Source organism: Theobroma umbraticum, unplaced genomic scaffold (assembly GCF_002168275.2).
Source record: "Theobroma umbraticum cultivar Fairchild unplaced genomic scaffold, ASM216827v3 scaffold_4.1, whole genome shotgun sequence".
Taxonomy (NCBI): domain Eukaryota; kingdom Viridiplantae; phylum Streptophyta; class Magnoliopsida; order Malvales; family Malvaceae; genus Theobroma; species Theobroma umbraticum.
In genome coordinates this window covers 6001335-6026659 of record NW_018397258.1, presented here as the reverse complement: position 1 = coordinate 6026659, position 25325 = coordinate 6001335, and the positions used below count along the sequence as shown (strand labels likewise).

The following is a 25325-nucleotide window of genomic DNA, read 5'->3' as shown; positions in this document are numbered from 1 at the left end:
TATGCTGTTATACTTGCACCATGCCGCCATGGTTGATGACCAACCTCGTAGACACTGTTAAATTCAAATTGGGTTTCCGGCAGTGCCATTGATATATACCATTTTGAGAAACATCTTCATGTGAATTGGTGATGTAGTTTTGTTCCATTTGTAAGGTTTGGTTTTTCAGCTTTAGCGAGCCAGCCATGAGTTGCACTCAGTCAAGGTTATAGGGAGTACTATTTGATTCTCAATAGGAATTACATACAATGATTTCTCTTTAAATGGCCGGTTAACTGGATTTAGACTTCAATTTTCAAATCTGATGTCAATAGGAATGAATTATTTTTCATATAAGTATAACATGCATAAATGCATCATCTATAGAATGTAGGTCAAAAATTTTTCAATGTAGCAGGTCTCATGGTCGGAAATTTGAAAACTGGGTTGCTGCACTTCTGCATATACTTGTCATAAAATTTGGGGACCGGTAACTAGCTTTGTATGAAACATAATGGTTACAGTCAGCCTCGGAGCAATGACCCATTTTGCCATGCTATGCACGTTCACTACTACCAAAGGCCGTGAAAGCCAGATGATTCTTCATTATAAACACCATACAAGGATTAATTAAGGCAGGGTGATGTTGGATATTGGAGCTCTGCTAAATGAAGGACAATTCCAACAGTCGGGGCATTGTGAAGCGTAGATACACTGGTCAGTTACAAAATCAGCTACACCTAATTTGTGCTAGTTGGATGCCCCTGCAAGATCAAAATCAAAGTAATCAATTTAGCACATGGTGAAGTTGCCATACCCAATCACACAAGCATTAATTTCCTATTACAAGTGAAAAATATAAACCCTCCCGTCAAGGAAGGGGTTAAAAAAAACACAGTCGTCAACTTATGAAATGGGATACAAACATCCATAAAAAGACAAGTCATTATTCTGACAAGTTTTCCCCTTTATTACTTGTTTAATCAAAATGCAAAAGAGGAAAACAAAAAGCTTTTTCCTATGCTCCAATTTCTATACCAAAGGATATATCAGGTCTTAATAACAAGCTAACAATAGATCATGGCCAAAATAAATAATCTATGTCAAGCATAAACCATGTAGGATATTTAATGCAAACAGAAGATAAACCAACAGACGGCTAAGTGTGACTGATTAAGTTTTACATTGATAAGCTGGAAAACTAGCTTTGCGTTAAGGCCGTATTTCAAATGCTCAAGGTTGGAAAGCACTTTAATGTTGTCATACAGATGAACGTATGGGGCAAACATCCTAGAATGGCATTTTCTAACAGAAACTCAAATTTCAGGACCAACTTCCACGCCAGACTTCATAAATCCCCAAGTTATGGTGTCTTTTATCATTGTTGATAGTCAATAATAGATAGAAGCAGGGGCCCAACCACAATTTTAAACAACAAAAGCAAAGCATTAGAAGCCGACACTTCACCTTCTAAATTCTTATCTTAGCCACAAGACCAATTTTCAAATCATGCATGGAAACTAGAAAAAGCATTTCACACCTCACATCCTTGAAGCAGCTAAATTATCCGTAGCTCTTCCAGAAGCTCCAGCCCTTGAATGGCCTCTGTTTTCTTCTCTTGACACTCGTAATGACCTCAACTTAGATGAGGACTTAAGTGAATGTATCAAAGGAGCATCATCCTCTTCCTCCTCATCTTCCTTATCTCCCTCACCTTGAGCATTCTCTTGGTCTGATGTGCTAATTGAATCCTCTTCTTCACTTGAACTGTGCTCATCAAAAAGTCTCTTCCCCTCAATATTTCGCCGCTTCCGAGGACGACCCCTACGTCTTGCAGTAGTCAGTTCCTTCTCATCTGCAATTCATATCAGCTTAATTAGCTCTTGAATCAAAATCTAAAGAACAGTCTCTTACTCAAAAATGATGATATGATCTAGTAAAAGGAAAAACTATTTATTAGAAGAAAACTGCACTGCTTGGGAACATGCAATCAAAATTTCTCATTTCACATACAAAAGAACCATGGAATGATTGAAGTGAAATTCACTGGTACCTTGAATGCCTTCATTCTTTGCACACTTCTCTTGCAAACTATCATAAAAGGTATTATAAGGGCGCCACCCACTTGGATCCTCATCTGTATTTACATACTCCGTCCGCTTCTGGACATCCTTCAGACTACAAAATAATAAAATATTAAGTGAGGCACAATGGTCAATCCCTGTCTAATCCATGAAATAGAATAATTTTACAAGGCATCAGAGAGATTTATTACATGTCTCGGATATCAGGCAAAGAAAGTCTTGATGCAAAATGAAGCACAGAAGCCTCCAGAAAAGACAGCTGTTTCGGAGCATCTTCAAAGGCATACTCGATGCCTTCCTTAACAATCTTTAAAATCTCTGGTCTGTGCTTGTTCCGAGCAGCACCAATGAACATTCCAGCAAGCCGAGCAGCCAGGTTCTTACATTCCTGAAAAGACTGGCTTTTTAGGGATACATCATCACTTTTGGAGTATTCAACATGTCGATGGTAGGCCTGGTAAAATAAACAAAATGGGTTCAACTATTAGAGGGGATATACAAACGAAGACCAGCACATATCAACTATTACCGATGCTTCTCCCACAGGTCAATTGTAGGCCTGTTCAAAAGTTATACTTCTAGCCTTCTATAATCTACATGCCACTCCTGCAAACTCTGAAGAACAGATCTTTGATTTGAAGTGGACAAGACTCAAAGCCCAAGAAATAACTTTACTAATTTCAATAAACATGACAAAATTATTCTTAAAATAGAGCAAACTCTTTTGCATGTGAATATAGTCTCACACAACCTATACAAAAAAGCACTTTCAGCCATTACTCCCCACAGGTGGCAGGTCATTGATGTTAGATTCATGGCTGTGAAAAGAAGAAAAAGCTTTGTTTGTCCTCTCACTTTTTTTTTTTAATTGCAAGAACGTTGGTCAGTCGGCTTTGATGCTGAATCCCAGAACTTATAATCAACCCTACTAAGAAATTCCCCCTTCATGAGGTACATGAGGTTTGTGCACGTACTAGAGAAGAAAAATAAAGAATTTCTAGCTGTGAATAAGCATGCAAGTAAATCTCATGATTTATAATCAATCCTATTAAGATATCCCCCTTCATTACATACACGAGGTTAATGCATGAACTTATGAAGATAAAGGCATAATACCCAAATAAGCCCTACAACTTGACTCAAAAGAGGAAATAAGCCCTCTTATCTTTTATTTCGAGAAATTAAGGCTATAAATTCCTATTTCATCATAATTGTATAATTGAATCAGAAAATGGGTGAAAAGAAGTCCAATAGAGCTAAGGGGGTTTACTATCTGGCATTGGTGGCAAGTACTTGGCACTGTCTAAAGAGAGAAAAATGTCACATGGAAATTAAAGCAATTTAAATTATGTTTAGCTGGCAAAAACAAGAATTACCGAATTATAAAAGCAAAAGGAAAGAAATCTGAAGAAGGGAAAACAAAAACGAAAAAGAGAAGAAAGGAGAATTGTTGAAGAGAATCTGCAATAATGCAAGGCACAAATACAACTAAAGGGATCTTCAATTTATTGGCACATTGGAATTGAAGTACAGTAAGGCAAAGAACAAAAACCAGAACAGGAACAAGAAGGAACTTTGACTTTTTAATTCATGTAGCGGAGAAGATATAAGGAAATTGATTAGAGTTTATTAACTTGCAAAATTAGAATATCCTTCTTGAAATAAAAGAGTTGAGCTCCATAAAAAGGGTGAAATTATGCCGCATGATATTTCCGGGGTAACAATTAGTCTAGAATGCTTTGTGCTTGGACATTCAGAGAAGATATAAACAAGCGCTTTCCTAGGTCAAACCATCCATTGCAACCTAATGCTTGGAGTCTACTGATATAGGATGATGATGTGCTGCGAATCTTAAATTTCTGACCAACTCAGGTTTGCTTCTCCTCTTTCTTCTATCTTCAAAAATTTTGAAACTCCACCAAAACTTTCTTTCTTCTCTCCTTTTGCTTTCAAATTTCCTTTCTCCATTGAATGAAAAACTTAACCCCTTTTTGTCCCTCTGAAGCTAATCCTTTTTCTTTATATTTGAATGTTACCAGGATTACAAAAATACCATCTCCTTGAGTATTTACTATCCATTTCATCCAAATAAATCCAGGTCAATGTTTTCTATTTCCAACATCAGCCAGCCAAGCAACCATTAACGAATTATTCTATATTCCGCTATGTTTTAAAGCCTCTTTACAATGAAATAGGAGTTTAGCCCTAATTTCAAGCAATAAAAGATAAAGGCCTTATTTCCAATTTTTGTAAAGATTGAGGGATTATTTGGGTATTATGCCTAAGGGAAAATAAAAAAAATTCCAGTAGTAAATTAGCATGTAAGTAGATATTTTTCAAAAGACACGTTGGCATTTTCCCATATTGCAAATGAAAGAAATTGTAGATAGCACATGAGCTGCGGCATCATTGACTAGATTTCACCATGATAATTGAAGTAATGAATTTTACCATTTTCAATGCTCCTAGAAAAACAACGGAGACATCATCGTCTTTTTTCTTCAGAACCGTGATCAGACTCTTTACAATCTCTGCAATGCCAGCTCCATGCATCACAAAATGAGAAATTATCTCTGGAGCAAGATAATCCTGCAGTGGAATTGGTTTTTGACTAAGTTTTCTTTAGAAAGAAAAGCAACAGTATTGCAACCAAATTACCATAAGCAGACTTCATAAGTATAATGTAAAACAAAAAAATTCTCCCAGAATGCAAGAAATAGCACATCAAATTCTACAGCACACACTGACCTTTGGAACTGTATCACTAGCAATTAACTTTGCAGCAGCAATCATGACTGCATCTCTATTTGTCTCCTCGATATACTCTTTGTTAACATCTTCATCTTCTGTCTCATCTGCAATACACACGTGCAAGGAGTCTCTAAAATTTGCAAATAAATAGCAATGAGAAGTTTGATACAAATTCTCATCAAAGCATCCGACCAACACCTAAAGGATGTTCGTAAACAAAAGGGCAGAGAGCGCATAACAGCTACTTGGCTCTAGTTTGATGCCACTATTATGCTTTGCGCAGATGGTGACTGCCCCATTACCAGCAATTTAAGTATTTCAAAAATTGAGCTCAGAAAAAGAAATGAAAAAAATCATCACCTGAAATATTGAGCTGTAGCTCACAAAGCCTCCAAAACTTTTGAAGAATAGAGACATCCGGACAATATCCTAATCTTTCAAGCTTGGTTGATGAAAAATTAGTGTTCCTAAACAGACACCAAACATCTGCTAGTATAGTACACACCTGGGTCATTACATAAACTTCATTAGAGAAAAGTCTTCTGGATTAAAAAAAAAGACATATATTAAGGCAAAAGTATTACCCTGCAGGCTAGTTGATTTCCAGATTTGCCCCGTTCCCTAACTTCTGGAGGGGCATTAAGAAAGTACTCAAGTTCCTCCAACAAGGTATCTCGTTTAGACAGGAGAGAGGATAAGGATCCTTCAGTGACAGTTTCACTATTTATAACGGAGTGCAAAGACCAGGCCACATCCAAGTACATATTAAGCAGCAGCAAACTAACAACCTGAATGAGAATGAGCAGCAGTTATGAACAAACACAAGGGTCAGAAAAGACAAAATGAAAGATTTTTAGATTTTGTTCATTTCACTTACTTCATCATCCAAGTTTCTGAAGCTATGCAAGATCGTGATACTATCTCCATATAAGCTTTCAATTGATACAGGCCTCGACAATTGAAGCTCATATAATCTTTTTAAATTTACAAGAAGGGAATACTCATCCTCACCATCCTGCAAATTTAAAATTTGTCTACTTTATACATTTGTCAACAAGGCCACAATCAAGATAAAAGGCTCAGATGGAAACATACAATCACTTCTTTAATTGCAGATTTAAGCTTATCAAGAAGCTCATCTTCAAGATCTTTTAGTTTGTTACGAGCAAAATCTTGCAGCTCTCCTCGACTTTCAGTGGAACAGAATTTAATAGCCTTCACACAAGATCTCAATGCATCCTTCTCACCATGCTTGAAAAATGCATCTTTGATGAGCTGAAGAACTGTTTTGAAATTCTGACAGGGAAATCATATCAGTACTAACAATGAAAAAGGCATAAAAACTATATAATAATTCACACTAACAAGCAACTTTATCACCTACCTGCTCCTGTCTCTTCAGAGAATAAAGCTCAAGGTTCATATACACAATAATCTCAACCAATGATGGAATTTTTGCCTTGTCAGCCATGAATTTACGTAGAAGTAAAGGGTAGTTCTTCATCATGGCAACAGTTATATCACGCCTGTTGTTTTCAAATATTTCCTAATATTTAAGAAAAATATAATTTGAGAGTTAGTCTTCTTTGGGAGTGGCAACACAAAGCAGAGAAAATCACCATACTAGTAATGCAAAGAAACATAATATTGTAACTAAATCCTTGAATAAGCTGAGGAAGAATGAAAATAAGGATAAGAAACAAAAAATTTAGATACTTTTTGAGCTTTATTGAAATATTGCTTGCGATTATCAGATGCAGGAACAATCCTCTCTCCAACAGCCTTTCTGACAGAAGCAAAGAGAAGTCTAGTCAGGTTTGTTGCATCTTCATCAGTTAGCTCAATTAATGGATTCTCATCCAAGAGCATGGAGATGATACACTTCCAATCCTGCAAGCAAAATACAAATTACAATCTTGAGTACCAAAGACGGTATACACTTAAGGCATATCGATGTCCTTCTGAATACCTTATACTTTTATTTATTGATGAGGTAATTGTTCCTCAGAAGTATGTAGGCCAGATTCATAGAGCTAGACGTGGAGGCAGAACTTGGAAGTACATTCCTAGGACATTCCAAATAACTAGTTTTCTCTGTAAAAACTATCACAATCACTAACGGCATTTTAAAAGTTCAATATAGTTTACCTCGAACATTCACATGCACCACAGGGACAAAAATGCCTTTGGAAAAGATAAATTCTTAAGGGTAAACATTTCTAGAACTTAGACTTTTTTGTTTATTTAATCATTAACTGTTACTTCCATTTTTCTTCCTCATAAAAATTGCATGCAACAAGTACTATACCCAACCTTGCTTAATGCCACTCAACCCCATCTTAGGATGCACATAAATTTCCAATTTATGCAGTATTGCCTCTCCTCCCCGACCTTTAAACGGTCAGATTGAGTAGGTACCAACCTTTATTCCAATACCTCACTTTCCCTAATCATGTCAAAGTCTCCAAATTTTTGAAAATTACTATATACCTTCATGGCCTTCATGTACTCCCAGACATCATCAATAACATATATACTTAAAATGGCATCTGTTGAAAACTCCCGCAGTATCTGCAACATTCTGCCAAGATGTACTTCACTGTCATTGCCTGGAAAGGATGTTGCCAAGAGCATTATTTGATATAATAGTTTATGAACAAAAGGATAATTAAATCTCAAGAAGATCCAAAACCTTTTGAGCCTGATTGGGAACTATTAAATTTTTGAGCAATTAAGTGATCATATACTAATTCTCCTATGGCACGCCTGATTTCTGGTGGATCATCAATAAGTAGATCATACAAAGGACCCAAGTCATCATCAGGTAAAAGCTGATGCCTGCAAAACAAAGAAAGATTCAATTTCAGTGGACAGACATCTCCATAAAACAAATTAAAAAAAAAAAGCAATAAAACAATGAAAAGATTCAGCAAAAAAAAAAAATAGCCTACCTAAGTAATTGTTTTACAAGCCCTATGGCACAGACAGCCACAGAAACATCAATGTCATCAGCAAGCTCAATCATCCGATTAGAAAATCTTTCAGTAAATAAACTAAGAGTTGGCACGTTATCCTCCACTTCGTAGAGATTTTGCAATGCAAGGACAGCGGCTTTTCTTACACCAGCACTCTTCGAACACAATAACATGACGGGGAAAAATAGAGCACATTAGATTTATGGAGCAGTTAGTAAGAATAAAATCAAATATCAATTTATAACTCCATTAACAAATTGTACTTTGTCATTTAATGTCCATCCAAGATACTTTAAGTACAGATCCTGCAAGAACAATGAAGGATATGACAAAATCCAAACACCCAGAGACTGTATGCATGAAATCCTGATATTAGGATCGATGTCTCGGTATCGATGCACAAACAACCTTCAAAAAGCATCATGTAGACCATGTTAGATGAATACAAACATAACTTTTATCAAACAGAAATTTATCAAGTTGATACTTAAAGTTGATAATCAAGTAAAAGATCCTACCCAGTGAAGATTTTGCGCATCATCTCATCCATCACAAGTATCTGTTCATGAGTTGCCGATAACCTGTTATTTAGCGACTCCACACGAGGTCCATCAGCTCGTTTCTTCCTTTCAGCATTTAACTGTCTCTGAGTAGTATCACGCTGTGCGGCAAGCCTTTTTGTGACAGAAATGAAAGATGTGACAAGTTGAAGACCCATAACTGAAGCAACTTGACGGTAAACTCTTGGAGGGGTGCTGCTCAGTTTCAACACCAGGCAAATGTAAATCATAATAAGTCACCTCATAAATGCAGCAAAAAAGTAGCACTTCACAATGGTACCATACTAACCATGACAGTGCAATTATATAGTCCATGCACTTGTCAAACAAATCCTTATCGAACAATGGCCCATTCTGGCACTCAACAACCAAATTGTCCCAGAATGAAACAAGATTCTCCTTGAAATTCCTGAATTCCTTCCTTTTTGAACTTTGGTAATCTTCAACCTCCCCCTGAAGTTTCACAGTTAATCCAACACAAAACATAGAAAGTTTCAGATGCTTGAACTTAAATAAGTTATTACGTCACCTAGAAAAAGATGGCTATGAATTATTAACCAATGTGGTGTATGGAAAACATAGAAATATGGATATGCTTTTAGAATTGAAAAAGGATTTACATATAGGTATTCTGTAAAATGTTAAGCCTAAATTAAGTAGCTTAAGTACAGAAAAAATTCAAGTTATAAAATTTCTTGGAAAAGAGAACTTAATATGTGCATTTTTTTTTTTGAAAAGCCTTAATATGTGCATTTTACATGGTCATAGAAAATATATTGCTGTATCAAGTATTATTGGTGCAACCCCAAAATTGGAATCATCACAAGATATAAAGAAAACAAGAAATCAGGGCAGGGGATACTTTTCGAGCGAGGTTGACAAGAGCAACTACAACATCATCAACATCAGTCTCATCCAGAAACTCTTCCTTGATATAATACTTAGCTCCGCATGCCTGTGGAATCATAAATATTGGTGTCAGTCCCAAACTCCAATACTGAGAAAAAGGCATGCAGTTGAAAAGTTCAAAGGAGGCAGTTTATTGGTTCAGAGAATTAAGAATGTATCAGAGTCAGTTGGGAATTTTCCCACTTGCGTTCAACATCTTATGTTTTTTAAGGACCTTAATTTAGTCTTATATAATTGTGGATAGTGAGCACTTAGTTGAAACTTAAATATTTTACTTGTTTCTTCAATCCCTGATAAGCATTTTTCATAGTTCTGCAAAAATTACCTCAAAAAGCATCATCAAGAGTTCAACCATTGCAGGTTTTGGATTCTTCTCATATCGCTCCACCCAGCACTTTACAGCTTCAGGAATACGTTTACCATCACCTTTGATAACCTCTGAAGACAATCACATCGAAACAAGAAGATTAAAATGCCACAATCAACTATACAAGTAACATCCCTAAATTGGACAGCCACAAGGAAGCTACTTTTCATAGCACAACGTATAAAATACTACTACTTAAAAGGAGCAATTCTGAATTTTCAAAATAAAAAAAAAAAAAAGGAAAATTCTATGGCAAGAGTCAAATGTATAAACCTGTAGCCAACATGAACTAAGATCATAAGCCTCATCACTCTATACATCTTCAGTACAAACATATAAAATTAAAAGATTCAACAACAAAAGAGCATCAAAGTCACATACCGATTAATCTCTCGCCAGTTGGGGCATCAGAAGTCCCCTTAGCAGCTCGATTTCGCTTAGCTTTAGGACGAATTTCTTCGAAATCATCGGGAGAACCCTCCCGCTCCTCTGGGTTGGGGCTGCCATCACTGGCATCGCTGCTCCTTTCTTGATTCTCCCTATCGTTGCCGTTTGCCTTGCTCGGTTCATCTCCAGCGGCCCGAGGTTGAGCCCTAGCCCTTTTCTGCACACCCAATTTACGACAAAATTAGGTCAATTGATATACTACAAGTACGGATTTATACGCTTGGAGAGAGAGAGAGTAGAGGAATTACATAGCGGCGAGTGGTAATTTCGGAGGCTAGAGGCGCGTCGTCATCCATGACCTAGGATTTGAATTACTACTACAGAACTTGACCGGGAAATTGAAGTACAGCGAGGGAGAAAGAGAAGAAATGAAGATTTGCCCAAAGAAAGTTGGACTGGATTAGCAGAAAGAGAGGGGTGAAATGAAATCTCCCGCCAAAGGAAATTCCAAAGTGTTAGGGCCGTGAGATCTTACTGATTGAGGGTGAGGGTGATTTCGTGTGAGGACGTCATGGAGTCATATGATAACAACCGATGCACTGGATCAACTCGACGCTAACTGAAACAGTGGCAACATGACCTACACCTCTACCAGTAGAATGTAGATTATAAATTAAAATAAATAACAACCCACAATCTTCATTTATTATTTTAAGTCATTTAAGAATCGAATTGCCTTTTATTTACGCCTAGAATGTTAATTCTTTCAGATTATCTTAATAAAATAATTTAAAACTCTAAAATACAACTATGCTAACTTAATAAATATAACTAACTCAACTAATAACTAATAAGTAAAATAAATAATCAATATTGAAAGAAATTTGTGTCAGTAATAGTTTTACGAGAAGAGTGATATAAACACTTGTTAAGATTATATTAATAAACAAGATTTAATGTATTATTATTATTTTTAATTTAATAAAATAATATATAAATAAAAAATATTTTTAAAAATATTCGAAACCTTATGTTTATATATTAGCAATCAAAATTTTTTCCATTTAGTTGTAATTACTAAATTGAAAGAGTAGGAAAAATAATTACTTGTAAATTTTTGGAAAGGATGTCAAAGTTTTCTTGTTGGACCATAAGACTCTGGTTTTTCTTTTGGCAATTTAAAAAATAAAACCAATCAACCCAAACCTGTCACGGGACATAGGGGCCTTCGCCTTCCGTAGAAAACCAAGCTCCACAACGGCCATGGGAACAGTGACAAGCACAAGAATCTTTAACCGTAAATTCACATCATAAAATTTTATGTATCAAGTAACATTTTAAATTTAAGATGAACGAATCATCAAATTGACTCAACCCACTCCCGCATAAAAGTAAAAATATGACCTATGGATCACTGCTTAGCTTGAATCCAAAGCACTAAGTTGAAGACTGCTAGGAAACACTGTCAAGGAAGAGGCCCCCTCTCTACCACGGGAGGAATTGGAAATCAACTGCGTTTGCTAGTGAGTCTAGCGAGCAATGGCACAAAGTAATTTGATATAAATCATAAATATACAGTACATCCCATAAGTAAAGAAGTATCTAAGGAACATCAGGATGCGCTGGCCATGGACTCAATTAGGAGCTGATAACCTTCTGGCACTGTTGTCTGTGAGTCAACACACTCTGCCAGAGCAGGAACGTCAGAACCAAGGCCATGAGACTTGGCCAGAAACAGCAGCAAGTGAAAATCAGAAATTCTCTTCACAAATGGAAGACTCCTTGTTCTATCTAGATGACTCTTCAGTGCTCTCACTGTCACATGGGTGTTCCGATTCTCAATGGGGAAGGTCGTGGAAAGAGGTCCCTGCATTAAAGTAAGAGTTCACATGAGTTCCAAACTAAGTTCTAAAGTAGAAGAGAGGAAGATGACTCTGCAGACAATCAAAATTATATGTCCATAACCAAAAATCCACTAATAATGAAGAACACAATGATGTACACTTCAAAAATTTATACTTATAGGGCAGCAAGACAAGAAAGATAATGGTTGATGTTTGTTGGCTACAAAGAGACAAGCTTTGTGATCTTTTCTTGGGATGCTGGACTGGAGTATCTCAGAGAGGTTATAAGCCAGGGCTGTAACTGTCAGGCAAGGCTTCTTGACAGCATGTGGTGTGAAGATTGTGCATTTAAAATGCATGCAACCTTGAATTCATGGTTGTTTATCATGCATTGAATCCAGTATCAACTCCATGCAATGCCACCAAGAAGGCCATACAATTCGTAAAGTTATCATGAACTGAGTAATCAAAGGGTATCAGACCATGTTGAGATTTCATCCAACAAATGCATTGCTTCCAGGAGTTGAATCAATTGGATATCGACTCTAGAATTATAGAGGCTATCTATAGCAGATATCACAAAAGAAACTACAAGATGGACTGGTTATCATGAACCAAGTAATCAATTGGCATCACCATGTTGAGAATTCATCCAACAAATGCATTGCTTCTAGGAGTTGAATTAATTGGATATTGACCCTAGAATTATAGAGGCTTATCAATAGCATTATCACAAAAGAAACTAGAAGATGGACTGGTTATACTACATAAATATGGGATACTCTTGCTACTCATTCTCAAAGCCAAATGCTACTTCCAAATTTCCACTGACCTTAGACTGACAGCCTGAATATCTAACCTTGATCTGGCTTGAATAGTGCAAATGTTGTTTAAAACAATTGATTAATCATATGCATGGTTTGTTTATTGCTTCCATCATGTAAAAACCCTAACAACACCTGAACTTTCAACAAAACTTGAACACTTGACAGAACATATTCCAACCTAAATATCAAGGTTTACAAGAAGTAGGAGCTCCAAGCATTTTCCTTTGCTACAGGTCAGTAAACAATCTACAATTTGAAGGACAGACTCAACAATTTGAAGGATAGACCCTGTTTAGCATCATCTCCTTGATTCTTTCTAGGTTTCACAAAATCACCCCCTTAAGCTATAATCATTACATACAAATCTCAATCTACCTATGGAATATGGTAAGAAATTCATAAAATGAAAGAAAGATACAATAAACAACTCCATTGCACACTGAAACTTCTCCCTTCAATCAGGAAGTCGAGTGCACCTTTGGAACTCCTCCCTTGCATTCTAGGATACTTAATAACCACCTTTCTTGCTAACAGTTTGTTTACTTAAGTGTGGCTTTTCATTAGCTTTATACGTTGCTTTCTTGTTCACACAAACTATGTACGCCAGGAATGCTACTAGTTGATAACATTTTGAATGCCCCTCTACCCCTACCCACATTCCTTTTTGCTCGTGTTAAACCATTAATATCCAGCATTCTTTGCACTAGCTGTATCATCAGCACCCCTCAGTAAAAACCAATTGAAAGCATCATTGAAAAGATACATCTAAGCAAGCAATTCAACATTGTAAAATTATAGTGAGCAATGGTCTAATCTAAGACCATGAATTATGCAAACCTCACAATTGAGGTTAATACGTTAATTAGAAACAACAACCGAATAATGGACACAAAACGATTCCACAACATGAACTGATTTAATCAGATAATGGATAAAAAAGTACACACCTGATGGTCGAAAATCTTAACAACCACCAAGAAGAAATCATTATCAACCTCCTTAACATCCTTGCCACCAACAACAACATCTTTCTTCATCTTCGAAAGTTTGGGATCATCATTCTCCCCAAACTCCGTAACAAACCACCCTTCCTTGAATAACTTAACACACATATCGCTCATTTGAAAAGCCTCAAAATGCACATCCGCACCCCCATCTTCATTGGCTTCCAGCTTCACCACAACCGTTACCCACTCCTTCAGCCCACTCTCCGCATGAAGCTCCGCAGCCTGTAGGACCTCCTTGTTTGAAAAATTATAGTCCTTTTTGTCTTGCATTATCGTCTGCGTAAAGATAAACCCTACTCTCTTCCTCCCTAACCCTGCAGCGATGGCATCAACCAATTTCTCTTCTTCAGGATCCCTTGAAAGGATCAAATCGTCTTCCATTCCCTGCTGAGGTGGCTCGTAAATAAAATCAACTTCCACTCCACCTTCTTCCGTGACGGTGCCGTACATGAAGCCGCCGCGTTTGGAAGCGAACGCCAGCGTTTCGTTGACGTATCGTTGGAAAGCGTTAGCGGAATCGCGGTCGAAGGAAACAGAGTCGCAGTGAGGGGATTCCTGGCGGGTGATCCTGGTTTGTTTAGCGATGAGGTCGTCCATGGTCATTTTACGGCCGAATGAGCCAGCGGGAGACACGGCGGGGCCGCCACGGACGGTGCGTTCACCGTGGTAGTAGAGAAATATAATGGAGCCATGAGACAGGTTTAGGGCAGAGAGTGGGGTGGAAGGGTCGGCCATGTCGGTGAAACGGAGGAGGTCGACGGGGGTTTTAGCTAAAAGAAGATTTTGATCGGCGGAAAGAGTTTGGTTCTGGATGGGGATTTGGAGTTGGGATTCGATTAGGGTTTTTAATTGGGAGATCGATATGTGAGGGCCGTCGACTTGGATCCGTTCGAGGCCGTCTCGGCTGCGGATTCTGAGCAGCATCTTGACACCGAGACGGTGGCGTTTGGATGGGTATAGAAGAGTTAATTGAGTTTTAGCTGAGACGGTGAGAAAAGATGGAATTCGTGGTATTCTTATAAGGGAGAAAGTAAGCGTTGGAGAGAACAAATGCTTGGAGTGAAAGAGCTTGGATTCTGATGAGTTGAAAGCCCTTGTCAGGTGGATCGCTTGCTTTGGAAGAAGAATACGACACGAAAGATATAAGCGAGATTGCCTTTTACCTCAAAACGTCATCGTTGTGGGCTCGTAAAGTCTAGAAGCTCAAATCTATGCGGTTTACTAATGCGAAATGCACGTATGCAAAGGCTTGGGAAAAAAGAAAGGTGCATTTCAGACGTGTTGTAATTGAAATTTTTGAATATTTGCTATTTTTATGAAAAAATTGTTGTGGAAGTTAAAATGTTAGAAAAATAAAAAATATATATTTTTAATTGTTACAATATATAAAAAATAAATTATCATGAAATTTAATTTAAGAAATATAATAAACAATTTTTAGAAAAATGCATTCCTTTAAACTAGAAATTAATTTTTTTTAAAATGCACTAACTTTTTTTATTCAAAATATTTAAATAGTTAAAGGGATAATTGTATAATTTAGAAAATGTAAATTGGCATTTTGATCATTTAATACTCAAAAAGTGCTTTTCACAATTGCAAGGTATTATTGTTAATTTAAAATAAATGGTAGACATTACTTTTAAAATTAAATGGGCATGCACTTAGACCAAAAAAATTTTTTAACATTGCAAATGCATTGTCACAAGAGCCCTTATTTTACAACTAGTCAAATTGGCATATACATACAGCAATTAATGTCTAATTTTACAGTGTTGTTACGAAGGAAAAAAAAAAACCTCAAGTTAAGAAAAATGCATTTGAAATATGTTATGAGAAATTATTGTGCAAAGTTATAATTGTGAGATTTATAGGTGTTTAATATTGTTGTGAATAGTTACACCTGAATATTTGACTAATTAATTGATGTATGATTTCTTTATCTAAAAAATAAAATTCAAATTCTTTTTCCTCTAATTAGAAAAAAACATTATTATGAATAGTTAAAATATTTTTAAAATGGCATAATATTGAAGAATTATCAAATGCAATATCACAGGGAATAATAATGCTGTGCTCATAATCAGGTGGGACTGAACGTCTTGAGATCATGCTTGGTTACATCACAAGCAAGCCAATTTTGCACATTATCTGACTGAGATGTACAAATTTAAATTATCTAACTGAGGATCATGCTTTGTCTCTTTTCCTAAACCATACAGGAGGCTGGTATGGTTAAAAATGTAAAATTATAAAAGAATTTGTAAAGCTCAGAAGCATTTCTCATTCTTTTTCTCTGACCTGGACATCCAATTGTTATGCAACAGTCAAGCAATTGTCTATTGCAGCAGGAGTAGTCCCCCAGTCCTCATGCAACTTCAATCCCATAGCTTCAGCCTTGATTATTTCATGTAGTTCATTAGGTTTGGAACCATTCCCCTAAGTGGAAAAACAAAATTGAGGGAAAGTGAGGTACTTTCAAAAATTAGAAATTCCAACCATCCAGTGTAAGCTAGACAAGGAAGAAGATAGGTCCATCCTTCAGCTAAAGCATAGATAAACACACAGATGAGAAAAACATTAAGCAAAGAATTTAAGCATACCTTTCCCGTGAAGCCAAAATCAGAGGCAAGTCATCAGTGAACTGCAGCATCAATTTCATCTGCAATGGTGCTGCTGTACAAGTAGCTGCACATGTACCTTCAGCTGGTCCAGTTCCACCTCCTACTAATGTTGTGTAGCCTACATAAATTTGGAAGTTTCGGGATATAATTACTAAAGATGTATGATTCTATTATACAAGTTTTCTTGATGTTATGTTCATAAACTTTTTACATACCTGCATTTCCAAATTCATACGTGTGTGTCTTATATAATCTCTACATACTCCTCGAAAAATTATGGTTATACAGCACATTTTAAACCATTAGAGGAAAATTTTGGACTGTGTCTTTGCCTTAGTATATTAAACGGAAAACTCCAATATGCTGCCAAGATTGGTGGAATTGGTGGCAAAAAACCAGAAGAATTTGAATGGTACAAAGAGTGGCTGACAGAAAATAAAACTAACAAACTGGAATGAAATCTGGTATGGCTACCAATGCTTGTAAAGAAAGGATGTTTTTAAGTATTAGCTACAATTAACGATATAAGAATCAACTTCCAATTTAATCAACATGCTACTCCATCTAGCAAGATCTGTTTGAGCAAAGGTAATGTAAAGTCTATGGCATTCACATTTATTTATTTATTGGGATGGATGAATTATGACATTCACATTTCACATGGTTCCTTCAGAATGCTTTGAAACAAACCAAATCAATCAAATAGATCTGAAGGGTTTCTCAATGTCTCATTTCAAGAAATACAATCTGCTGTCACTTCTATATTCAAATATGTAAAAGTGTGTATTACCCATACTCCGTGGCTCAAACTGTGAGATATGTGTGCTCTCAGTAACTTTAATCAATTCTTGCACCGCTGAGATATAAGTGTATAATTTTCTTTTAATACTATAGTTACTCCTGGAAAATTAATGGTGGTCTAGTCTTTTCTTTCCAATACTCTCAAACATTGAGAAAAGGATGGTAAGGGAATGTAAGACCATCCAACCAGAGCAAGGTCCTTAAACTGGGGATCTAGATGTGGTGCTAACCTTCAATGATGCCAACAGAGTTCCATTGGCATATGGAAGCACAAGACTTCTCCATTGAACTAGCTAATGACAGGGAACAATGAGGGAATTCTTTTTTTTAAAAAAAAAACATATATATTCCAGAGGTCTAGTGCAGAAAGCAACATGGTATATAGAATCTCCAATACACCAAGGTGAGATGGTTTAAGCTAATCATTGTGTGCCTTTACTTCTCTCTCTCCCTTGAACACACACAAGCGTATAAAGTATATGTGTGGTTTGTGTGTGTGCATGTTTCACTAGCATCTTTTACCTAAAGTATGCCTGACAGTGTAGCGTACAACTTGATATTGCTTCATGAACCAGCTGAGGGCATATGAAGTGCACATGACAGTCTATAGCCCCAGCAGTTACAATCAATCCTTTCCCAGCAATAACCTCAGTGTTAACCTGAGAGTTGAGAAGGTCTAAATATCAGCCATTAATAGTACAGCTACCTTGGGCACTGCTTTAATACAAAAGAACTTACCCCGATGATCATATTAAGGAAACCACCATCTCTGGTGTCTGGATTGCCTGCTTTCCCAAGGGCAACAATAAGGCCATTTTTAATACCAATATCTGCCTTAAAAAGAGTAATCAATGATTACAGCATTTGTTATAACAATATCTGAAGATTCAGTTGGTGGATGCCCACATGATTAACCCATGCCATCTCTTATAACTTTTCCACCCCGGAAGACACATTCATCACCATATACAGCAAAATCTCTTTCTATTTCAGCATACAAGTTTGTATCACCTAGCCGAATTTTGTCACCAGTAGTAGGGCCATACATTTTAGCATATGCCTCACAAGAAATTATTGTGCTGAAAGCAGAACCTTCTCCAGTGACACCTTCACAGCAAAATAAGCCAGGTCAAGGCATCAATACTTTCCTATTCAATTATTTAAGCAGTCAAGGTTTACTAATCAAGAAATCCTTTTGATGACATGAAGCGGAACTAAATCAGAGAGCATTAATTCTAGCCAAAGTTGTAAACCTAGCATTTGCATCTTCCAGACTCCAATAACCTTCTCTCTTTATGGTTTCCATCACTATTTCGGCATTGGCATCATCAACAGGACCATCAACAATACCATTTCCTCCTCTGATCACTTTCGTATGGCCAATGCTGACAAGCACAACAGTTTTAAATTCTCCAGGCTGGCAAAGGGAAACATGTTGCAGTCAAAGAATAGATTGGTTTAAATCAAGAGCTGATCCTGATTTAGCCCATGAATATGCCAAATAAATATTTATTTTAGTTTATTTGATAAACATTTATGCATGAATTCTTATCCTAATGCTATATCTGCTGATGTGATAATAACACTTAGAACAACACTCTTATATTTATATAATGCCACCTTCCAAATTCTTACCATTCGACTTTCAAGTGAAGAAATCTTTAGTTAAAGAACTTTTATCATTATAAATTTTGAGGCTTCCTCCGAAGCCACAGTGTCTACCAGCTCAGTTTCATACTGCCAACTTATTAAAACACGTCAGAACCTTCTCTACGTCATTGATTTCTCTACCAGCATCTACTATCTCTTACCAATTCTGGTGCAAAATGGCAATTCCTAACTAAATCATAATAAGAACCACTGTTTTTGAAAAATAACATGTATCACTGTAAATTTTTTCTAGAAAGAGATTAATCTACACAGGATGATCAATTAATAAACCATTAATTGCAATTAATGGATGAATCAAACAACAAGCTTATCACCAGATGAAGGTTAAAACGCTCAACCTCAAATCTTTTAGCTGTTCCTGCTGGTATATTTAAGCGCATTCCATATCCTTTCCTACGATCAAAAACCAAGGAGGGGTTCACCTCAATAAAGTGATAATGGCTTCTGACCAGAAAAACTGCTGAATGATTAACACAAGAACCAAAAAGATCTTTCAATTCTTCCTCAGAAAAGTAGCAAGGAAATGCTGGTTAGCTTGACCATTTTGTTTATATGCTAGCTATGAAGAATTTTAGGACATTGTTTGATACACATTGATAGAATAGTTCATAAAACAAAAGAACTGAAAAGTTTGCCACTACTCCAAATCATCAAGAAAAATAAATTATATGAATCAGAGGAGATAAGTTTGGACAACCTGAGTTGGCCTGTCTCCAGTGTTAGTCACTTTGAGACTTACTGCTTTCCTTCCATGACCAACTGCTTTCCTTCCATGACCAAGTGCAATAGTCCCACCTTTGAAAATCATGTCACCAGGAATTGTTTGATCTTCCATTCAAGAAATTTCTCAGGGAAGGCACTGCATATCAATTTTCAGTTAGTTCCCATTGGACTTTTGATATGGTACAAGCATATCAAGCGAGTAAGAGGTGCAAGTAAGCTGCATAATCTACTAAAATCTTCACATATAAACGTATAGTATTACATAAGACTTGATTACTATATATATACTGGCAGATTTCAAAAAGTCCGGCAGATGGGAGGCAAAAAGAAAAGAGAAAAAGTTAATTGTCTATTAAGAAGAATGTACATCGAGCTTGAGCCCTGTTCTTTAATCTGAGGTCAAAAATGCTAAAAATCTTTGTGATAAATCACTCTGCTAAGGAAGATATTTTCATAATAACAGAAATCATGGTACCCATATTCCTAGAGGAAGTATTTCCAAAAATATGATCCAAGGTAAACCTTTACCAGGTAGAAAAGAACCATGTAAAGCAAGCTCCAGATTTCCATTTTCACTAGCAATTGCATCGTGAATAGTGATTAATGTTGCCCCATCAGGAAATGTCCCGTCAACCTACATTAAAATTACTAAGTTCATGGAGCTGCTGATTTTGACTGAAAAAGAGTTCTAGGAAATAAGCTGAGAAAGTTGAGCAATGATGCTCCATGCACTCTATTTCAAGCTTTTCAGACCATTTATTGTAGGGTTGAAAAGAACAAACAAGGTATAACATATGAAACAATGTAGAGCCTTAGAACTGCTGAGGTTAACAAGCAACTAGAAATATTATTCAGAAGTAATGGATAGAAACACCAAACAAGAGCTACCACATTTCTGATAAGAAAACGTCATAATAACAAACAGATGAATTCAAACTCCATCAGCTGCGCTTTCTTATATACAAACTGCAGAGATAATCACTAGGCAAGCTGCAAATTCTTTTAGGAATAAGGATATACACCAATTTTATGAATTGAAAAGGAAATTTTGATGTCAGCTATAAGTAGTGAAGCATAATATCTAAACAGAATCCAATAAATGTGGAACAGCCGGAAGGTCTTGCCTCCTGTTTAAACTTTATTTATCATTACTATTTCTTTAAAGCACACTATTGAACAAAGCTTCTTATAATAAACAAAGAAAACATGATAAATGGCTTCATACCTTCCTAAAAGTCGTGCCCAATGTCCATCAATTCTGCCGCATTCTTGTCACCATAACGAACAAACTCCAGAATCTACATGGAAATCATATGAAGAGGGATATGGAAGCTCTTTCTTTCTTTTTTCAACCATCTTTTAAATGCTCTTTATATCCTCACTTCCTACCCAAACCCCTTAAAAAGAAAACGAGAAGGAAAACTTGTTCACAGAAATTACAGGCCAGTAACTTATCTCAGAAACCAATAACTCGATTTTATGTAAAATTTCCATGAAGTCTATGTAGAGACATAAAACTATATAAATATCCTGATGCATGTCATTATCAATTGCATAACAACACACATAATTTTGTTAATTAAAAAAAAAAAACCCATAGCAAACGCGTTCGGGTATATAATTAATCAGGGAGAAAGCTCAACAGAATCTAATAATGAACGAACAGCTTAGAAAAACTAGCACAAACAGCGTTCTCCCCTCCGCCACCAACACTCCTACTAACCACCATAATCATGTGAAAAAAGTCAAAAATCTTGCTTTGGGAGTTGGACCTGTGATCCAACTGATTGCCCCCAGATGATGATGAAATAAGGGACAGAGAATGGCTGCCGGAACTTTTAGCTTAGAATGCGTCGCCGGAATTTGGAGCCATGCCCAGATTGGTGGTTTCTATTGCAATTTCAGCTTAAAAATAAGTTTAGATTTACATGATAACAGAGAGGATTAACCTCATACTCAACGAGATACCTAAATGCTTAGAATTTATCAAAATAAAATCTTAATATTGGGCTCAATAGGACGAGGCAGAGGAGGCTTGTTTTTCCATTTGCATTTCTGTAAACAATAAGAAATATAATCTCAATTTAAAATTTTAAACTGACGCGTCGTACGAGGTTTGTCCTGTTACATGATGAGGCAAGCAGAGACCGTAAGTAAGATCTGAGCTTCAGTAATAATAATAATAATAATAAAACACAATTTGCTGTTTAAATTGGGAAATGAGACTTTAATTATCAATGCCACCATTAAAGATTCTGTTTAAAGGTCTATTAGTTTAGATGTTGGTTCTTGAATCTTGATACATTAGTTTAGATCATTAATAGGTTTAAGTATGGATTAGTTGCTAATATAAACGAATTTCTTTCTGTACAGTATGGATCAGTCAAAAAGTAAAGCAATTAAAAATTAAAGTATCCACCCTCTTGAATCTAGCCAGAAGGAGACTAATGCTAAGAAAAATATTACTCTAATTTATTACAAAAGTTCAAAGGTTAGAGATTGATTAGATGTTTAATTACCTAATATAATTTAAATATATAAAATCAAATCTTCTAATAATAATAAGAACAATAATCATAAAAGAAATAGTGCTACATAGATGACCAATTCTACTTAAAGTAAGATATTTTTCTTGAATAAAAGCAGATAAAATAAATTAAAAATGATTGATTCGAGTATTTTAAAAGACACAATGAAAAATCAAATATTTGAGTCAATGATTAAAATATGTATATTTTATTAATAAGTCTGGATTCCAAGCAATATTAAGAAACAACAACTGGTAACTCTAGTTTGACTGAAATTTTAGCAATTACGGAAGTTTTTGTGTTGTTCTTTGAATCTAAATGGACAAATAAGTATTAGTCTTGTTATTAAAAGTGATTCAACAAATGGAGTCAAATCCATGGAGATTTAAGAAGTGAATGCTTCAAATTGAGGCTCTTAAATGACTGGAAGAGTAAATACATATTCAGGGAAGGAAACAATGATGCTGATACTTGGGTGTGAATAGGGAAGTAGACTTAGTGGAGATCAATAATGATGTGGATGCGTAGAGTGGCTGGAGGTAATCACAGAATGTTCTTGATTTTTGGATGGCAGACTGGTTCCCAGGCCTCCATGCGGTGCAGTTCCTTCAGGTTTCTCTGTATTTTTTCTGGTTCCATTACCCCTTGTTGGCTTTTGTATAGATTGAGATTCTGCAGCTATCCTGTTGTTATGAGATGTGAGACAGAAATGTTATCTTGATCTCATAAGTAATCAGATGAGACTGGAACACATTGTTCCTCTGGAGTGATAGGGATGGAACTTGGCTCCTTTTTCTACCCTGTTTTTGTGGGATGGATTTTTGTGAAGTTCTCTTTTCAATACATCTCCTGCTTTTTAAGAGAGAGAGAAAAAGACAAAAATGAAACAGCAACGTGATATTTGGTTCCACTTAGGAATCATTTCCCCACGTGTGGCAACAAACTTTCAAGTTTCCAGATGTTACAGTGGGAAAGTTAGTTTGGGAGCTGAGGGAAATAGCTAGGAACGGTTGGTGAATACATTATTATCATTAACCAGCTCCGATCCTTCCCTACTTTTACCCAAACAGCACCTCAGTTGTACTTAAATTAATACGAATTGCATGAGATCTCCCTGAAACTCAGTTCTCCGAAGCCACTATTCAGCCACACAGTGGGTACCATTCAGTCCCGTAAAGAGGTTTGTTAATTTAAATGAATTGAATAATGTGTTAGGTCCTCTTATTCTCTTGACTCCACATGAAAATAAATCACGTTGGGAATTAGTATTTTATTTGTAAAAAGATGACGTCCAAATTAATTTGTCCGATGTTTCATTCGTCGTGATGACCCACATCATTCTTTTGAACATAATTTAGACAAATTTATTTGTTAATGTTACTTTGAACTTGAACAAGGACATCTATAAAAACAGTAAACAGTGACCCCATTCAACTATCGATTGGGCGTTTGCAGCTTCTCATTCGTACAAACTCCAGCACAAAACATTGAGAGAGACACGATCGAGCAGCAACAAATGGGTAGGCAACCTTGTTGTTCAAAAGTGGAGGGGCTTAATAGAGGAGCGTGGACAGCCACTGAAGACAAAATCCTCATTGATTACATCAAGGCTCGCGGTGAAGGAAAATGGAGAAGCATTCCTAAAGCAGCTGGTAAGTAGAGATCAGTTGGGAGGCATTTGGTAGAAAATATAAGTGGATCATATAGATAGCGATAAATGTCTGAAGAAGCAACATTAATGTCATGCAGGTTTAAAGAGATGTGGGAAGAGTTGCAGACTTCGTTGGCTGAACTATTTGAGACCTGATATCAAGAGAGGCAACATTACACGTGATGAAGAAGATCTCATCATCAGACTCCACAAACTCTTAGGGAACAGGTCTTTCTTTCTCTGTTTCCATTTAGCTCGTATCAATGTTTGCATAAAATGATCTCTAACAAATACATATAACGGGTTTGCTGATTTGAGCTTTGTAGATGGTCTCTGATAGCCGGGAGACTTCCGGGCCGAACAGATAATGAAATCAAGAATTATTGGAACTCCGTTTTATCAAAGAGGGCGCAAGTGAAAAAATTCGATCATACCAATAAAGATGAAAAGAAACAAAGATTCATCAGCTGGTCCAAGAAGGCGCCAACAAGTTCAGGTGTTATCCAACCTAAGGCTGGACGTTGCACCAAAGTCTTTACCACCCCGCAACAGCAAGTAATTGGAAGACATGAAAACAATAATATTGCCCGCACTGCGCCATCCGCCGACGCCAAGCTGGTGCACGAAACTGCTGTAGAATCTGGATGTAGTGATGGGTCATTTACATTGCTGTCGTCCAAGGAAGAAAATCCTTCTATAATCAAAGTTCGCTATGGATTTTGACATTGGGGACATCAACATTTATGAAGCTCTTCCTTCTGACTTTTCACAGCTTAGTGACTTTGAATTTCGTGATATAAACACTGTGATATATGAAGACGGGACAAACGATTGCCGTCAAGCACTTTGGTCATCGGAGGGAATGGCGGGAAATTGGAGCGGCAATGATTGCGTTGAAGCTAACTTGGATTCAGATTTTGGATTTTTGGCTGCTTTTCGTGGGTCCGCCGAACTCTGAAGACTTAACGATCTGATTACATTGTTGGCAATTGAAATTGGATTTTGTGTTTTCAATTTTTTGGTTAGATATTGAACTTGACACGTTTTCATCGTTTGTCTATTTCTGTACAATTCAATAATGTACTGAGAAGCACATTCCGTCCAGCTTTTCACGCGTGTAGAAATAACATCATTGCACCAAAAAGAAGAATCTTTAGCCAAAGGCCAAACAAAAAAAAAAGTGACAAAAAAAGTTTTAGCTAATTAAATTACTTAGGGGTGAGCACAGCAATCTGCTCAATTAGATATCAACAGTGTTTAATTGAGCAAATACTATAATTCTTCTTCGACAGTGATGAATAGTTCGTTCGAGATCGAAAACGATATTATGCTGTTCATTTCTAAATGGAGTTGTACAGAAAAAGAATAAAAAGCGGTTAATTATAGGTCGGCAGGTGGTTCGCACACCTCAGAACAACGGAAGGGCAAGGGGTATAGGAAGTATAACCACAGGACAAATTCTGCGGTTATCATGTTCTAGATAGTTGGGTCGTATGACCTTATACCATGATGCTGCTGCTAGGGGCATAATTATCAATGGCAGTTTTAACTTGAAGGGTTTGTTCTGCTGATTTTGCATTACATTCTTTTCAACCATGGATGAGGTACACTTTCGTTAGGAACCCTCCTCCAGGGTG

General features: G+C 36.5%; 3 protein-coding genes and 1 long non-coding RNA gene across 8 annotated transcripts; 1 reads left to right on the top strand and 3 right to left on the bottom strand.

Moving 5' to 3' along the window:
• Positions 1–321: 321 nt before the first annotated feature.
• Positions 322–10661, bottom strand: SCC3 (sister-chromatid cohesion protein 3). The gene is made up of 22 exons (XM_021423807.2): positions 10321–10661; positions 10007–10229; positions 9584–9696; positions 9212–9304; positions 8639–8802; positions 8308–8544; positions 8053–8197; positions 7766–7944; positions 7507–7652; positions 7305–7423; positions 6531–6704; positions 6199–6360; positions 5910–6110; positions 5692–5829; positions 5399–5602; positions 5175–5319; positions 4812–4918; positions 4515–4652; positions 2255–2517; positions 2033–2157; positions 1520–1834; positions 322–743 (listed from the first exon to the last, which is right to left on the bottom strand). Exons 1-21 carry the CDS (start codon positions 10366–10368, stop codon positions 1521–1523), a joined length of 3438 nt encoding a protein of 1145 aa, XP_021279482.1. The 5' UTR covers positions 10369–10661; the 3' UTR covers positions 322–743; position 1520.
• A 641-nt stretch (positions 10662–11302) lies between these two features.
• LOC110413107 (NPL4-like protein B) lies at positions 11303–14816 on the bottom strand. Its single transcript, XM_021423808.2, has 2 exons — positions 13631–14816; positions 11303–11879 (listed from the first exon to the last, which is right to left on the bottom strand). Exons 1-2 carry the CDS (start codon positions 14612–14614, stop codon positions 11625–11627), a joined length of 1239 nt encoding a protein of 412 aa, XP_021279483.1. The 5' UTR covers positions 14615–14816; the 3' UTR covers positions 11303–11624.
• A 937-nt stretch (positions 14817–15753) lies between these two features.
• LOC110414491 (uncharacterized) lies at positions 15754–21597 on the bottom strand. 5 transcript variants are annotated; one of them, XR_002445025.1, is made up of 8 exons: positions 20735–21597; positions 20038–20143; positions 19484–19645; positions 19125–19179; positions 17854–18532; positions 17638–17774; positions 16294–16432; positions 15754–16129 (listed from the first exon to the last, which is right to left on the bottom strand). It is a non-coding gene; the product is annotated as an uncharacterized LOC110414491 (long non-coding RNA). The 5 variants fall into 5 exon arrangements; XR_002445024.2 differs by lacking the exon at positions 20038–20143 and having other exon boundaries at positions 17854–18222; positions 18369–18532; positions 20735–21587; XR_002445026.2 differs by lacking the exon at positions 20038–20143 and having other exon boundaries at positions 19125–19246; positions 20735–21596.
• Positions 21598–23495: 1898 nt separating this feature from the next.
• LOC110413703 (transcription factor MYB1-like) lies at positions 23496–24776 on the top strand. Its single transcript, XM_021424627.2, has 3 exons — positions 23496–23689; positions 23787–23916; positions 24015–24776. Exons 1-3 carry the CDS (start codon positions 23554–23556, stop codon positions 24409–24411), a joined length of 663 nt encoding a protein of 220 aa, XP_021280302.2. The 5' UTR covers positions 23496–23553; the 3' UTR covers positions 24412–24776.
• Positions 24777–25325: the final 549 nt, after the last annotated feature.